The sequence below is a fragment of the Lissotriton helveticus genome, chromosome 11 (genome assembly GCF_964261635.1).
Source record: "Lissotriton helveticus chromosome 11, aLisHel1.1, whole genome shotgun sequence".
Classification (NCBI taxonomy): Eukaryota; Metazoa; Chordata; class Amphibia; order Caudata; family Salamandridae; genus Lissotriton; species Lissotriton helveticus.
In genome coordinates, this window is record NC_136072.1 from 306675126 (window position 1) to 306692044 (window position 16919).

The window sequence follows — 16919 nt, forward strand, 5'->3', positions numbered from 1 at the left end:
AGTCAGGGGATGACTTCATTTATAAACAAATATCTACAGGTAAGCCAGTGATGCCTCCGGCTTTGCTTATGGAAGCTCTGGATCAGTTGTACTTACCAGCTCACATCTAGAGAGATCATTTGTGTATGCAAATACAACAAGATTGTCTCATCCCCAACTTACATGATATGCTTACCATGTACCTTCATAAGTGTACTGTTTGTCAACAATTCTCTCCCAATCCCACTATGATGGCGATAAATTCAATCAAACAATCCGGATTTGTGCAGCATAACTACTTCACCTGTGAGGGTCTTGAGGTGCTGTCGGATAGTGCTGCCTCTTCTCCTATGTTGAGCATCCATGTCTTGAGATTCTTCCTGAATTGCTGGAATGATGGTGAGGCTCTCGGGTGCAGGGGGAGGTCATCCCAGGTCTTGGAGAAGGAGCGGCCTCAGGTGTATGTCCGGGGGATATGATGATTGGCAGCGGGGTGAGGGATCTGGATCTGGAGAACTCACTCGGATCAACGCCAAACTCGTGACTTTGACTCGGAGGGGGGACGGTAGAGGATGGGGTTCTTCTCTATGAAGATGATATGCTCCTCTTCTTCCAGAGACCACAAAACACCCTTCTGAGGCTTATGGCCCTATTAGAGATCTGTGGGGAGGCCTCTGAGCTTACGATTAACTGGAATAAATTAACCCTGGTACCCATTCACGGGGCGCTGGACTGGGTGTGGGTGGATCCTCGACTACGGAAAGCGGGGAACAGTTTCTGCTATTGGGGCATTACAGCAGCCCTTAATAAATCAAGATACTGGGAACTTAACATAGTTACACTGGTGGCCAGGGCACAAAGAGAAATGGAGTTGTCTAGGCTGGTGCTTTCGATTGTAGGGAGCCTTTAGGATGGTTTCTCTCCCTCGCTTCTTATATGTGTTGCAGCACTATCCAGCACATACTGCTGCCTACTTTCTTTACTGACTTGCAGGTGCATATATCCACTTTCCTTTGGGCAGGAAAGGCCTCCAGGCTGTCCTTTGAAAAGTGCTGTATCTCCACGTTTGACGCAGGGCTGGCATGGGCAGATATCCGGCTATTTTACTGGGCTTCACAACTGTTAATGTTAATGACTTGTTCCGGGTGGAGAAGGGACACCCAGGTCACAGACTGGAACTAACATTGCTCCATCCTCACGGACTACTCACTTTGCTCTATGGTCGGGCACCCCGCACTCACTGCCGTTGGTTACACAAGTCTCAATCCGCTGCTGGTAAGTGACACTTCACTATATGAAATGGTATGGCACCCTCACAGGGGCAACTTCCCTCTGGCAATGGGGCATGGATGGCCAAAATGCTGGGCCTGGTGGGGTTTCTACTATGGAATCTGATTGGCATTACAACACTGGGAGACGTCAGGAGAGATGAGCATAGCGGTCTTTCCAGGAACTGATGGCTGAGTTCAATGTACACTTCCTTCAATTCTATTGTCACCTTCAGCTGTGGCACGTTCTGAAGAGCTGCAAGGATAGACTGGAGGCTGTCACTGAATTCAACCCAATGGAATGCAAATTGGTCACAGACGAGTTGGGTGAGGGGAGCATATCCCAACTGTATAAATCACGATTCACTAACACACCAGACCCCTTGGAAACCCTGAGGGCATGGTGGGTGTAAGATGTGGAGACCATGAAGGACGAGGAGTGGGCGGAGAAGAAAAGGACCTCTAGGACACTTTCTATAGCTCTACTCTTCTGCTTGATCAAGATCAAGTATTTTTGGCGTATGGGACGTTCTCTGGGCTCTGCATATCTGCGATGTTGTTTTTCTCCGGGCTCCCTTTACCACATACTGTAGGCCTGCCCAGGGGCGCAGGCATATTGGACTGCAGTCAACAATCAGATTGGGTGAGTGGTGGGATTACCACTAGCTTCCAACCCCAAGATTATCTTGCTGGGAATCATAGATACAGTGGGGAACACATGCTCCTTAATTGCCACAGCGTACATGGTGAACAAAAAAGATCTGCCCAGGCATAGAAGGGATTTACAGATGCTGGAGATGCATGAATTGGTTAGAGGTATCAACTCCTTCCCAGGGATGGAACAGCTGGTGTACAAGTTGCAGGGATCCTTCAGAAGTACGAACAAATTTGGAGTGCATGGACCAGATTCAAAGGACAAGTAAACTGAGGCTGCGGGCAGATACTGGATAGCTCTTTTCTCTTACTGGAGCATAACCTTGCATGACACTGGCCTGGAGATTATGAAGATGAATTTTGATGTGTGTAACTCTGCTTGCTATATGTGTATTGGTTGGGCGCTTTAAAGCAGGCCCTGCTGGCCTGAGATGCGTTGCTGTTGGGTTTTTCTGCAAAAAGGCAAAATAATAAAATGTGTTATAAAAAAAAAGAAAATGGGTGATTATGTTCAATATTGTTCAAAATAGGGTCCCCAAAAATATTTTTGCCTGGGGCCCCTAAAATCCTTACAACGACAATTTGTTTTGGCAAGGATGAATAGAAGTGTTTTTCTATGTAGTTTTAGTAGGTAAAAAGACAACTTCATCACTCCTCCGATTTCAGAGTTAGGGCATTTTAGAGGGTGCCAAGGTTTTTTACATTTATTTTGAATGGGACTTTATCCTCAAAGAAAGTTATAGGAGGACAGAAAGAGTCATTATTTAAGAGGAAAGAAGGTCCTAGCACCATGATTTCTGTCTTTGAGCCATTAAGTTTAAGGCTGATCCTACGCATTCAGGTTTCGATCGCAGTAACGCCATTTCGGATAGTAGAAAACTGATTCCCTTCAACTGCCCCACTCAAGTATAAATGAGTTCCATCAGCATATCAATGGAATATTAGCTTGTAGGATATTGGGAAGTCCATGAGTTGATTAATGTACAAGCTGAAGAATAGGGGTGACAAAGCAATCGGCTGACGCACTCCACATGTCACTGAGCAAGGAGGGGAAAAGATTATGCCTAATTTGACCTCTCAATGTAATTTTTTTTAAAGGAATTTACATCTTTGTGATTGACAAGGGCCACTGATTTTAGTCTTTTCAGAAATAGAGTGTGGCTCTCAGTGTCAAAGAACGCAGACACGTCAAGGAGGATCAGCATGCAAAACAATACCTGGTCAGCTATCTTGAGTATCATCCTACATGACAGTGAAGTGTTTCTGTCATAGGTTTTGGGTGAAAGTCTGATTGGTTGAAGTCAAAAACGTTTTGTAGGATTCAAGCTGAGGTAGGAGGGGAGAGGTGCTGCATTTTTCATGAATTTCGAGATCCAATGAATCCCTGCGACAGGGTGGTGTGGGCTAGGGTCGGATGGGCTGAGCTTGGCTTTTTTTTCAGAAGGGGATGATTTTAGATTTTGTGTAGTCGGGTAGGACTTCAATTTGCAAATATTTGTTTATATACATTAATATCACTAAGCGAAAAATGTCTGCATGTTTAGAGGCTGCGTCTGTTAGGCAGGCATTGACAGGGTTCTTGCTTTGTTTGAAAACCATGAAGGAGTTTAGAGATATGGGCCTGAGCACTTCTGAGAAGTTGAATGCCTAAGGCTGTTTATGATGTTGTGATATGGGGTTTGAGTCACTAGGGATGGGGAAGCAAGGTTGCAATGTTGGGCCTGATGTTTTACACTTTTCTATGATGAAAAAGCCTGGGCATTGCAGAAATCTTGAAACTGGGGACCATGGTTATGATGTAATGAGGGTTGGTGAATTTTCTTTGGTGAGAATGTCTTGTGGTAGGTGGGTTAATATGTTTCAGATGGTATCTGTGCCATGCAGTTTCTAATGTGTGACATTATTTATTGAGCCATTTCCGAGACTCAGAAAACCAGGGGTTCTTTCTCTTCCTTCGAGGATCCTTCTGGATGGAGCACGTGTCAGCTGTTTTGCTGATGCTTGTTTGTAAAAATTGTCTGAGATGGCTAAGAGGATTGTTTATGTTATTAGAAAGAGTTTTTCAGCTAGATTGGTTTGAAAGTCATGGGGTTTGTTTTTATTTTGTTCAGAAGAATGTTGGGTTGTTCTGGTTTAGTGATATTGAAGCAGACACTGTAGTGATCTGACCACATGCCTGAGGAGGTCGAGGTTGGTGATCTGTAGGCCACGGTCAACTACATCTAGGCAATGAGCTTTGATGTGTGTGGGGTGTTGGAAGAGGATTTACAGATTGGAGCCTTCACAGGTGTGGATGGATTCTCTAGATAAAGGTATGGTTTGGTCTTCAAGCCAGAAGCTGAAGTCTTCCATTACGAGGATGTGGTTATATAGGAGGAACAGGTTAGTTAAGAGAGTGCAGAATTCACAAAGAAAGGTTTTGATGTGTCTACCTCAGCTTCTACATGTGAAAGGGCCTGCATCAGTCTTATGGCTGTAGTGAGTCAGGCATAAGATATTGACGCAGTAGCGTCCTAGAGGTGGCACATTGCACATTGGCACTTTATTTGTAAATGGACAAACTGCTATATTATCTGTATGACTATTTAATTATCCTATGCTCTCGACTCCAACTTGTACATTGACATTTTAACTGCGTCTCACTGCATGTATAGGGATATTACATGCTTGCTCCTTATGTAAGATATGAAAAAGTTGTTCTAAGATCGATACATTATTTTAGATTGTAGGCAGGTATGGTGGACTACTTGATTTCTGAACCATCCCAAAATGAGCATGTTGGTGCACTCTGATTTGTGATTATGATTATGAGGGAATGCATATAATCAAATTGTCTCTTAATTAAGATATGAAAAGGTTTACTGCTGATGGTTGAAATGTTTTTAACCGATTTAGGTAAATATTTTACATTGTGAGGATTTTGTAATATTTAGGGTTTTAATTGACTAGTAAACTACCTATTCATTCATAGAGCTGGCGCAGTGAAATCTAATATATTTCACGGCGCCACTTCAACGAGGCTTTTAGCGGGTGAACGCCCACCCTGCGTACATTATACCTGATGCAGGTATAATGTAGCGCAGGGCTTTACAAAGATACACTTCTGCTTAGATGCGTCACTTTGTGAATAGGGCGCAAGGGTGGTGCATTATTTACACCACCAGTGCGTCACAAAAAGTGACGAATGGCGGCCTAAAAGTGTCGCAAGGCCCTTGCTCTTTATGTCCCTATTGTTCAGTTTACTTAGCTGCTGAAATTTTCGCAGTGAACAGGGGCGATTCTGTTTTCAAGAGTAAGTTACCAAAAAAGTGTATTATTTCTATTGGCCACCAATGCAGAACTCCTGTTGGTGCACAGCAAGTTCTATTGATCAGGTGCACCATTGGGTAATTTGCATCACTACACTGCACTGGGGATAGTAATTGGTTTCAATCTGAAATGCTCATTAAGGGAACACCCATTTGGGGATACCTTTCTATCGCAGAGGGGCGCTGCACACAGCAAGCGTACTTTACATTATTATATCCATATACCATTGCGCTGTGCTATACTTTCTAGATCCCTCCACACCACCAGCTTCCCCCTGCCCTCCTCAACTACTCAGTGCTGGCTGCTCCCCTTCTCTCAGCCCTCTAAGGTAAAATCTCTAATCAAGCCACTTCGACATGCTTATAGTTTCACTTTCAGCTAGGGGATAAAAATAGCCACACAACATTATCTGCCTTCCGTTTGAAATTGCGTGCAAGTCAAGTAAAGAAAACAACATCGTGTGACCTCCGTTGAAATCACGAGAGTTGGCCGGTTTCCCAGAATGTTCCGTGCTCTGCCTTGCACCCGCCACCGCCCCGCGCATGCTTAGAACCTGCCTTGTCCTTGTTATAAGTTGCCTGGGCACTTGGGCCCGCTCTTGTCCGGGTTATGTATTGCTCAGTGGGCAAATGTGACATCATGCGTTGAGCAGGAACTTGAGACATGCTCTGTGGTGCAGGATGTAGCAACTAGACTGGCCACAGAAAATGATAGTTGCAAGTTATGCAGACATAAGAAATCAAAGCACAAGAGCAAATGTGAATCCTGCATGCTTTATCCCGCTGTGGTCTTGGGCCAATAAAAGCAGTAAAAACAAGTTTGGTAAGAGGAAAAAACAGGTCAAGTAGAGTCACAAAGGCCTCAATAACGCTTTAAAAAAGTTTATTAAAACGTTCTAGTCCGATATGTAATCAGAGCACAAATTACATGATTGCAAGCAGGTCGGTACTAGCTAGGCCAACAACATCCTCACCTGAAATGTAGACTTCGTTTTTAAACGTAATGCACGAAAATTCCACCCATTTCCTGTTTTCGCTTTCAGTGTCCTGCTCTGTGATTGGCAGTTTGGCTACTTCCAGGCGGCTTCTCCTCAGCGGGTCGAGACAGGTAACTTCAGAGACGAATTTTTCATCTTTTGTGCACCCTCCTATTATCATGAATACCTCAGACTGGAACTCCTGCATCCTTGGCTTTGTCCTTTCTGAGATGATCTAAAATGTAAAGAAAGTCATGTGAACAAAAAAGTATGGCTGTTTTTATTACATTAAGTGTGTATGTAATATGTATCTTAAGAAATCATTGAAACTGCATCATATGTCCTGGACTTGTTATCATGCACTTTGTACTGCATCATAAAATATGCAATGTCAGAAAATGATGTATAAATATATTTATGTTTTTATCCAGATTGGTGTACATAAAATATCAAATTCACACTCTGCAGAATATGAACATACACCTTTATGGCATTCAGTAATTCACAACTGCTGTGCATAGTCATTTACTCATGCATTATCTCAATAGACCAGAGTTCTGGGTTTCATACAGTTTTTATAATGGAACTCGATCACTAGGAATTGAGCATCTGTATCTGATGCTAGGAAGATGTGGAGAATAATGATGGTGACCTTAAATGTTCCTCATCTCTTGAGTATCCTTTGATGGATGGTAATAACTTTTTCTTAGACAAATACATTCCAGAAGGTGAGGATGGGAATAAAGAAGAACCTTACTGAAGTTACATCACCATACCAGGTAACCAAATGCTCAGCTACACTTATATGGAACACTGGCAGAAAAGGGATAACAATGTCAGGAAATAGGGTGTAAGTGCTGGGATTTGATAGGCTCCTCAGGGAGCAAAACTTTGGTACGACTCATTGGGGAGCTTGGCAACAAGGTCGCACACCATTATGAGCAGTACAATATCAGGGAATATTGTGGAAGTGTTAGCATAGCATTTGGAAATATGGTGAAAGGAATGGGACAACATCATGGAACAGTGTAGTTGGGGATGAAAAAACAGCAAGGAATATTATCTGGGAGGGAAGTAATACCATGAAACACATGGGAAAGGGTGTGAAAAACCCCAGTCACATTTGAATAGGGGGAGCACACTACTAGAGACAGTTGTAGATTGAATTGGATAAAATGAATGAACACTGAATTAGTAGGGAGACAAGGAATAAGGTGCTCGGGGGAACCACATCTGACAATATAGTGGAGGGGTAGCGCTGCCTCTGGGAATTTTTTTTTAAATATGAAAATGTTATTGATTTTCTTACTCTCATACAAAAAATGGTATGTTGAACAACCAGAAAAAGAAAAAGAAATAAGAAGCACTTGACTACAGAAATAGCATGAGGTAATGACGTACAGCCAATCATTGCCAGAAAGGTCTCTGTGAGAATGTGTTTTTGGTTGACTGGGGTCAAGCAACAGCCACAATACCTTGCATGGTGAACCACATAAAGTCATTAAATAAACCTGCGCTTAACCCTGGGTAGCTTAGCACAAAAGGAAGTCAGGCTTAACTTCGAGTCAGTCTGTAAAGTATTAATGCAGTACACAAACAGTCATAAAGTGAAAACACATCACAAGAAAAATCCCAAAGCAGTTTACAAAAGTAGAGTACATTTTTTTTAAAATGAACACCACAACTACGAAATACCACTCATTAGAACCGGAGCTGTGAATTTCTCAAGTTTGTAGTAAAAACGAATGCCTTAAAGATCAAAGCGCCAACCGCGGACATCTAGTCCTGCAAGACCGGATCAAAGTAAAAAAATATATATATATATATGGCTGACCGTGATGACGCGCGGTTTACATGCAAGAAGTGGTTTGGGCCTAGTCAGCGTTTACCTTCAGACTTTGAAAGATTTCTAAGAAAAATATTCTGAGAAGGTAGTGTTCAATGGGTAAGTCTCAAGAAGGTGTCGACGGAGGGAGTGACATTGTCGGATAACCTCAGATCAAGCCTGCGTTGAAGATTTCTACGTTTCGGACTTAGCCTCTGGAATGAAAGTCGAAACTCTCCAGAGGGATGAGACCGAGGGCTGTAGCCAAACGCAATTCCACAAGGTCAGATACCCCTTTGGCGAAGGACTGTAGAAAAGGATTTGCTGTTGAGGAGAAGAATATAGCAGAAGAAACCACAAAGTCAATCGGACCCAGGAGGCACCTGGGGCGGATAGGCGAGCAGGTTGATCCCGGTCTCCTCCTGCTTCTCATAGCAGTTTTTTTGACAAAAACATTTCAAGTCCCCATTTTCGGATGTTGACTATCTGGGTACCTTCAGAACCACTTCCAAGGGTCCAGAACTGAAGCTGCACCACTTGAAGGGTCAGGACTCACTCAGACTTGGTCCAGGTGTGGGCTCAAGATGGAGGAGCCCTTTTGTGTTCCTGTGGCTCTGAACAGGAGGCAAGCTAACTAGCCCATGTGAGTCACTCTGAAGGTCCTTGAACAGTTGAAGATAAAATCCTTGAACCCAGGTAGAAGGTAGCAGAGCAGAAGGCAGCAATCCGGCACGGCATCAGTCCTTCAGAGAAACAGTCCGAAGGAGTGGCATCCTTCCAGCAGCACAGCAGCCCTTCTTCCTGGCAGAGTATCCACAGGTCCAGAAGTGTACTTAAGAGTTGGTTTCTGAAGTCTTCTACTTTATACCCTGGTGCCCTCCTTCTGGAAGGTGGGACAAGCTTCTAGACCTTGACTTTGAATTGCATGAAATTTCAAGGCTCCACTGTCCTGGCTCCAAGCTGGATGCAGTGATAATGTGAAGTCGTCAGGCCCTTTGTGTGAAGGCAGAGCATAGGCTATTCAGTTGCAAGTGGGGCTGTGTCAGCAAATGGCCCATTTAGGCACACCTAATCCCTTTAATGTGAGACTGTCTTGGAGAAATTCACAAAGTCTAACTGTCCGGTACACACAGTCATGTAACCCAGGCCAGGCTACCGACACAAAAGGGCTAAAGTAAGTCAAACCTGACTAACGCTTTGTGGGGATTAATCGTACCAGCACCAAGGTGGGTGGTGGGATTGCTGTGATTCTACGCGTAGATTGGAAGATCTCCTCAAGGAAACTCTCTAACATTGGCCCTTTAGAAGCCATGCATTTTAGTATCTCTGAAGCTTCAAACTCAATTATGGCAGGTATTCTCTTATACAGACCCCCGGGTTCCCTTATCCAACATCTTACTGACTTCTACACGACAGCGGCTGATCTAACGCTTAAACACCCCCATTTCACTATACTGGGTGATTTTAACCTGCATGTGGATGCCTCTCCTGCACCAAAGCAGGGCTTCTCCTAGACACCATGGAGAGCCTCAATTTTTACCCAACGGGTTAGTGGCCCCACTCACCTGGCTGGCCATACACTGGACTTACTATTCACCAATCATCCTAGTCTGACCGCTGCATCACCCCTTCCTCTTACATGGTCAGACCACTTCCTAATCCCATTCAGTCTGGCTATAACCTCTCGTTCAACCATTTCCGTTAAGGCCCGGGATTATGGTAGCAAATGGTTTAAAATCACCTGCTCAGTGATGGCCCCGCACTTTCCTGTTCTTCATGGCAGTCAGTAGGGGATCTAGACACTGATGTCTCAAATTTTAACGGCTGGATGTCCTCAGCCATAAACACTATTGCCCCTCTGCTAACAACGGTCTCTTCTAGACAAAAACCTTCAGCTCAGTGGTTCTCCCCCGCCCTGCGTGTTGAGAAGACTCACTGCAAAAAACTTGAGTGGAGCTGGAGACAATCCTATGATCCAGAGGCAAAATCAACTTATAGAGCTGCCATTAAGAATTTCCACAAACTTAAATGCACTGTAATGAGAGAGTACTTTATTAAGAAAGTCAACGCCGCCGACAACTCTTTAAAAACTTTGTTCAAAATAGTGAAAGAGTTTTCCAAACCACCTGAATTTTACTGCTCGACTCCCCCTAGCCAAGGACTCTGTGATGCTCTATCAGACTTTTTTCATGACAAAATCCTAGACATTTTCACCACGTTTAGCCCTTTCACTGATTCCCCGGTTCTTGACTCTAGGGTAACTAAGGAGGAGGCACTTACGTCCTTTAAATCCATCTCTATTGAAACCGCATCTCAAAAATTGCTGGCATGAAAATCAGGCTCCTCTATGGACCCTTATCCGGCACAACTATTTAGCTCGCTGGCCCCTCTTATTATTTCTTCTCTGAACTTGATCTGGAAAAACTCCTTACAAACTGGTCTCTTCCCTTCGACTTGGAAACAGGCCATGTTGTTTCCTATTTTTAAAAAACCTGAAGCAGACCCGTCTGTTTTTAGCAATTATCGGCCCATTTCCCTTTTACCTAAACCAAACCAGCTAAAATTCTGGAGAAAGTAGTTCAAGAACAACTCTCTAATTATCTCGAATCCGGACAACTTCTCCACGATTCGCAGTCCAGTTTCAGATCCGGCTATAGTACAGAGACTGCACTTCTGGAGGTTGCAGAGACTATCTGCGAATGCGTGGATGCAGACGATGCTGCAATGATAGTGCTCCTCGACCTGTCCGCGGCATTCGATACAGTCTCTCATGCCATACTGATTGAAAGACTGTATAGTCTTGGGGTTGAGGTCACCCCTTTGGCTTCAATCAGATCTTTTCTTAGCAGTCTCACCCAACAGGTCTCCCTTCAGGCTTTTGTCTCGGAGAAGAAACCCCTCAGTTGTGGAGTTCCTCAGAGCTCCGCCCTGAGCCCACTGTTTTTCAATGTCTATCTGTCTCCACTGGCCACTGTGGCAGAATCCTCTGGGGTCAGAGTGATATCATACGCTGATGACACACAACCAGTGTTTTCGTTTAGAGATTACTCTGACGCTATCTTTTCTAACTTCAGACGCTGCCTTACAAACATCTCCTCCTGGATGTCACTCAGCACTCTCAGACTCAATTCGGATAAAACTGAGGTGCTGTTTTTTAATCAAAAAAATCCACCTCTGCCCCAACTTTGGTGGCCACCTGAGCTGAATCCCCCCCCCCAGTCCCGGTGGAATCATCCAGGAATCTTGGATTCATATTTGACAATGAAGCATCCTGCAAGGCTCAAATAAATAGGGTCTCATCTGCGTGTTTTGGCAAACTACGCATGATCCGCAAACTTCTCCCTTTGGACGCTCACCGGACCATTATTCATGCCCTCATAACATCACACCTGGATTATGCGAATAGCCTGTATGTTGGAAGGCCAGCATACTTGGTAAAACGCCTACAGATTGTGCAGAATCGTCACCCTATCTCACCGCATTCGAAAAAGTTACACTGGCTGCCCGTGACTAGGCGCATTCAGTTTAACCTCTTCCATGCTCATGATGGCTCCCGGCCGTCATGAGTCACGGTGGGCGTGTGCTGATGACGGCCGGGAGCCGTCATGACCATGCCCGTGATCGGAATGTTCAGCATTGCGGCGGAATTCGAGCTGCAGCGATGAGGTTAACTCTCTGGCCCTGGCATATAGAGCAATGCAGGGTCAGGGTCCTGCCTATCTCTGAGCTAGACTTAAGCATGCTCAGTCCAACCGAACATTCAGATCGAATCACCTTTGCCTCTTGTGTACTCCCTGGTTTTGTCGATCTAGAATGGGGTGCAGAGCTTTCGCAGTCATTACTGCTCATTCTTGGGACTGCTTACCATTGTCCCTTCGTATGACAGAATCGGAATGTTTATTTCGACGCAATCTAAAGACCTGGCTGTTTGCCCTCCCTTAGCCGCTCAGTGATACTTACAACTGTTATCCGTCCGTATGGCCGGGACACCCCCATTGGGGGTAGCTGCGTGCTATACAAGCTTCTAATAAATAAAAAATAAAGGAAGAAAAGAGGCAACTTTATAAAATTGACATTTTAAAAATTGTAATCAAAGACCCCTTAAATAGCGATTTTCATTACAATTCCAACAACACCAAGCATGACCTAGCTACCAGCTCCTATTAGGAAAATACAGCCTTTTAGATGTAATAAGAAATCCTCAATGTTCTCCAATGGGACGGGTAGGCCTCATAGTAGTGAAAAACAAATGTAGGAGTTTTTCACTATCAGGACATGTAAAACTCAGAAGTACATGTCCAACCTTTAATTAGACAGCACACTGCCCTATGAGCTACCTACGAAGGGATGACATGTGTAGTAAAAGGGGAGTTTAAGGCTTGACAAGAGGGTTTTAATGTTAATTCGATTCAGCTGTTCAAAACTGCTTCCGGGCTGCAGTGGCAGGTCTGGGACATATTTTAAAGTGTTATTTAAGTGGGTGGCACATTAAGTGCTGTGGGTACACTGGTAGCATTTCATTTACAGGCCCTGGGTTTATGGTATACCATTCTACAAGGGAACTATAAATAAATTAAATGTGTGAGTTGGGCATAAGGCAATATAACCATGTTTGAAGAGAGAGCGCACAGATAATTTAGCACTTGTTGATAGTGGTGAAGTGCACAGAATCTTAAGGCAAACAAAAATGAGTTCAGCAAAATAGAGGCGGTAAGGCAAAAAGTTTGGGAGATGACCACCCATAGTCTGACAGGTCTAACAGACTCCCACTGCGACCCCTCTACACATGACAAGTCAACTGTGTTACACATTAGTCTCACTTCCCCTCACCCCCAACGTGGGTCGTTGGAGTGGTTCTAGATTTTCTCATTCACATCCCGGTGTGAGTCTTATACGACCTTATATCTATGTTTGTCTATCTCCTCTGTAATGTGGAGTACTGTCAGTTTCGGGTCTCGGATAGGGTCCAGCTCAACACACCTGCTAGGGTCCTCATGACTTCCATCAAGAATGGTTTCAATTTTGCGGATCCCCAAACTTTGTGGAGATGGTCTACCTTTTCTGCAGTGAACCTTAAACAATATGGTGAGGCGATGACCCCCATTTTCCACATCCTGTCTTGTGTGTAGTTCGTCCTGTGGAGGTATATTGATTGTATAAATTTAAACTTGGAGGTTATGATCGATTCAATAGGTGAAGCCAAGACCTCCCTCCAGTCTTTCTCAGGCAGTTGTCCCAAATCCACCTCCTAGGCCTTTCGTAGATAAGAAAAATGGTCTGGTAAGTTTATCACTAGTGGACAGTACACTTGTGAAATTTTGTGTTTGGTCGGTGTATTTAGTAGGATCTTAGCCTTCAATTGTGCTGCACTCTGGTAAATCTACCTCATAAAGTATAAGAGCATGTCAGAGCTATAAGTATCTATAAAATTGCATTCAGTGTAGGTCAAATTCTGTTTAGAGGTCAAAGAAGTATTTTATCATGTTGCCTACCATAACATCCCCCAACTTGGAAATGCCAACCATGTCACATGATTTGAATCGCTGTAGGTTGGAAACCTGCAGCATCATGGTCCCAAAGTGCAGGCATCCCTTCCAGTCAAGGGATTTGTGAGTGTCTCTCCAAGTCTGGTGTGCTACAAACGTAGTGGTGGCAGGTCATTGGCGAGTCCCCCTAAACAACTAGTGAAGTAGGTAGATAAGAGAGACTAACTTACTAAACATGTTCTGTGGTATGGTATTGAGTAGTTCTGCAGCTAGTAGAACAGTCTGGGCAGGGGAGAGCTACCATTTTGTAGATGGCCGATTGCTCCATAAAATATACTGGTAGTGGTAGTGTTGTCCAAAATCTCAGGTCTTTATTTAAGGGGTCCCCTTGGAGTTGAATAGTGCCTGTCAAGGCAAGGTGGGGTTCCCCTGTAACGTACACCCCTAGATATGGGAGCATATCTCTCAGGTCCTGTAGTTTAGCCACCCAGCAAAGAACAGTAGAGAGGCAACATGGGATATATTCAGGATTTAGCCCAGCTGATTGTGAGTCCTGAGAATATTCGGAAAATGCAGAGAATCTGGAGGACTCGGGGACCAGAGTCTTGTGGGTCCTCTAAGAATACCAAAATATTGTCCGCATATAGGGTGATTCTGTCAGAGACACTCAGGCCTCATATAGGCCCTTAACCAGAGCATCCACCCTTATTCACGCCACCAGAGGTTCGATGTCGATGGCGAAGAGCAAGGGTGAAACTGGTCAGCCCTGTCTCATTCCTCAATGTATTGGGAATGGGTCTGATAATGTTCCCCCACCCACACTCTACCTCTCCAGTCTTTATACAACTGCCGGATCCAAGAGGGGAATCGAGGTCCGAAGTTCAGTGCTTGTAATAAGCAGAACAGTCCCATCTAACTGAGTCAGAAGCCTTGTGAAAATTCACCCGCACCCAGTATGCGATTCGCCACTGCTAAGACATTGCAGATATGTTTAATATTATGTCATGCGGCCTGTTGGGGCATGAAGCCAGATTGATCAGAACGAATCAAGGTGGCTAGGAGTGGCATCAGCCTATTTGCTAGGGTTTCAGCCCCTATTTTAACTTCTATATTTAAAAGGGAGATTGGCCAATAAGAGGAGCAGCGATTGGGCAGGAATCTTGGCTTGGGGATGAGCACAATCTCCTCTAGTCGCAGATCGGGAAGGAGTATACCCATATGTTGGGCATTCACGAAAATCCCATGAAGTGGTTTGAGAAGTCCTATACTTCTAAGAACACTCTCCAGCAAGTCTCTGTTAGCGTTGGTCATAGGACGTTTAGGTAGGTCATTTATGAATCTCTAAAGGCAATTGGGTCAGTCTCTGGCGGTGGGGCATAAAGATCTGTGTAGTAAGAGGCGAATTGTTAGGTGACTGCTGTTTTCCCAGCATAGCTGACACCCATGTCCGTAATACGGGTAATAAGTGTCCGCAAAGTTGAGGTAGTGCATTGTTGATGTAGGATCCTGCTTGTTTTGACCATCCAGTGGTAGATGCAGATTTATGTGGCAAGCCACACCATCCCTGCTTTGTCAAGGAGCATCTGTTTGGGGACTGTCTGATTATGTAGGGAGTACCTGAGCTTGTCAGAGTCTGGGACCTGGCATAATCTGCCTCCAAAACAAGGACACAAGTCACAAGGTCAGTGATTTGGCACGCTCATCTCTTATGTGCCCCAGCTATATGGCTTATAATGCCCTGTCTAATGGTGTCTTTGAGAGCCTACCTCAGAGTCTCTGGAGATTCAACTGAACCTTTCTTGGTTTTGAGTAGTCTGCTATGGCTGTCTCAATCTGCAGCCTGGTTGTGACTTCCTGGAGCCACCAGGCATCTCAGTGCCACCCCGAAAGGGGACGATGGGGGCCCAGCTGAGTTTGTGTTGTTACTGGAGAGTGGTGTGATAAGCCCCTGCCACAAATGCAGCATAGGTTATTCAATGGAATTCAGATTGAGGCAGAAGGAAATAGTCGAGCCGAGAAAGGCTCAGTCACCACTGAGTAGAATGTGTACTCTTTTTCTTGGGGGTGTAGAGCCCGCCATCCATCTTCTAGCCCTGTTCTCGCTATAAATCTAGCCAGTGGGACAGGTCCCCTCGTCTCTCTTTATATCTGGGTGGACCTGTCTAGTCCCCAATCCATTATCCCATTAAAGACCCCTCCAAGCACCCAGGGCCCAATATATTATGGAAGTTGAGTGTAAGTGGCAGGGGATGTATACACCAGCTACTGCAAATGGTTGACCATAGAGTAGTGTCTGCCACCCTTTTCGTTTTCCTTTCTTTCTGTTCTTTTTGGACTCATCACTTTGTTTTTGGGAACATAGATGAAGTTTGGCACCATAGCATTGGTGTCTGAGCATATGGTTTTAAACAGATACAGGTGTTGTGATGAACGTTTACAGCACATGATGTCTGAGACTCACATAGTTGGTTGACAATACGGTTTTGGGGATTTCTCTCTTGTTCCTAATTTATGCTTCGGTCAGTATCGGTTTGTTTCAGAAATCGGTCTTGTTCCTAACAATGCAGTAATTGAAAAATTATTGTATTCATAACTGCCCCTGAAGAAGGGTGTAATCACCCAAAATGCATTGGGACCTTTACAATAGGCCTGATTTGTCAGTGTGTTAAAAACGTACTGAATGTACTTAAATCCAAAAATAATGTGATCTAACATTGTTGGAAAATAATGCACTGATAAGTGAATGGAAAATATGTTTATGTGCTAAAGAAAAGCGTTTTGAAACCAATCAAATATGTAATGTGTATTACTGTTTGAATTTGCCTAAAGCCTTGAATACTTTATAGCCCACGGGCTCATCTAGTAGTGCATTTCATTTCTAGAACACCTTCGAGTGAACTCGGGTGGCAGACAGACAGTAAGAGACATCACAAGGCACCAAACACACTCAGATTAACTAATAATTAATGTGTAGATAACCTTTTTGCATAATCATGACCATAGAGGAGGCCAGACAATGCTACATAGCGACTTTGATTGTCTTGTCATATCTTTGTGATTATGATAGTAGTTGGCTATGGATTAGGGTGGCTATCCCCCCCCCCAGAGCCTCTAACAAAGTCTGCATGAATCACTTGGGATTAGCCCATACGGGCCTGACCAGGACTCCTATTGCCTGCCAACTGTCTTTACTGGAGGAGGAGTATGACTGCTTTGTGGCATTTAGTTGTCTTCAGCACTGCACCCCTTTTGACGGACTCCAACATACCATTAACATTCCTAGTCAAGGGGCGGACACCGCATACCTCATAGCTGCTGTGTGGATCAGCCATGTGGGCAGGTGCATGTCTGTATGGGCCGTCCAAGGGGGACACGGAGCTCAAAGTCTGTGCCAACATCACGCATTACAACCCGATTCTCCG

At 44.4% G+C, this 16919-nt stretch overlaps 1 protein-coding gene across 2 annotated transcripts in view; it reads right to left on the minus strand.

The window, feature by feature from the left end:
- Nucleotides 1–16919, minus strand: part of KLHL6 (kelch like family member 6) — an 815903-nt gene that overhangs the window by 235758 nt on the left and 563226 nt on the right. For both annotated transcript variants that reach the window (XM_078665473.1, XM_078665472.1), the window contains exon 4: nt 6184–6421. In XM_078665473.1, the coding sequence (XP_078521599.1) occupies nt 6184–6421 (238 nt within the window). The remainder of the gene's footprint in view (nt 1–6183; nt 6422–16919) is intronic.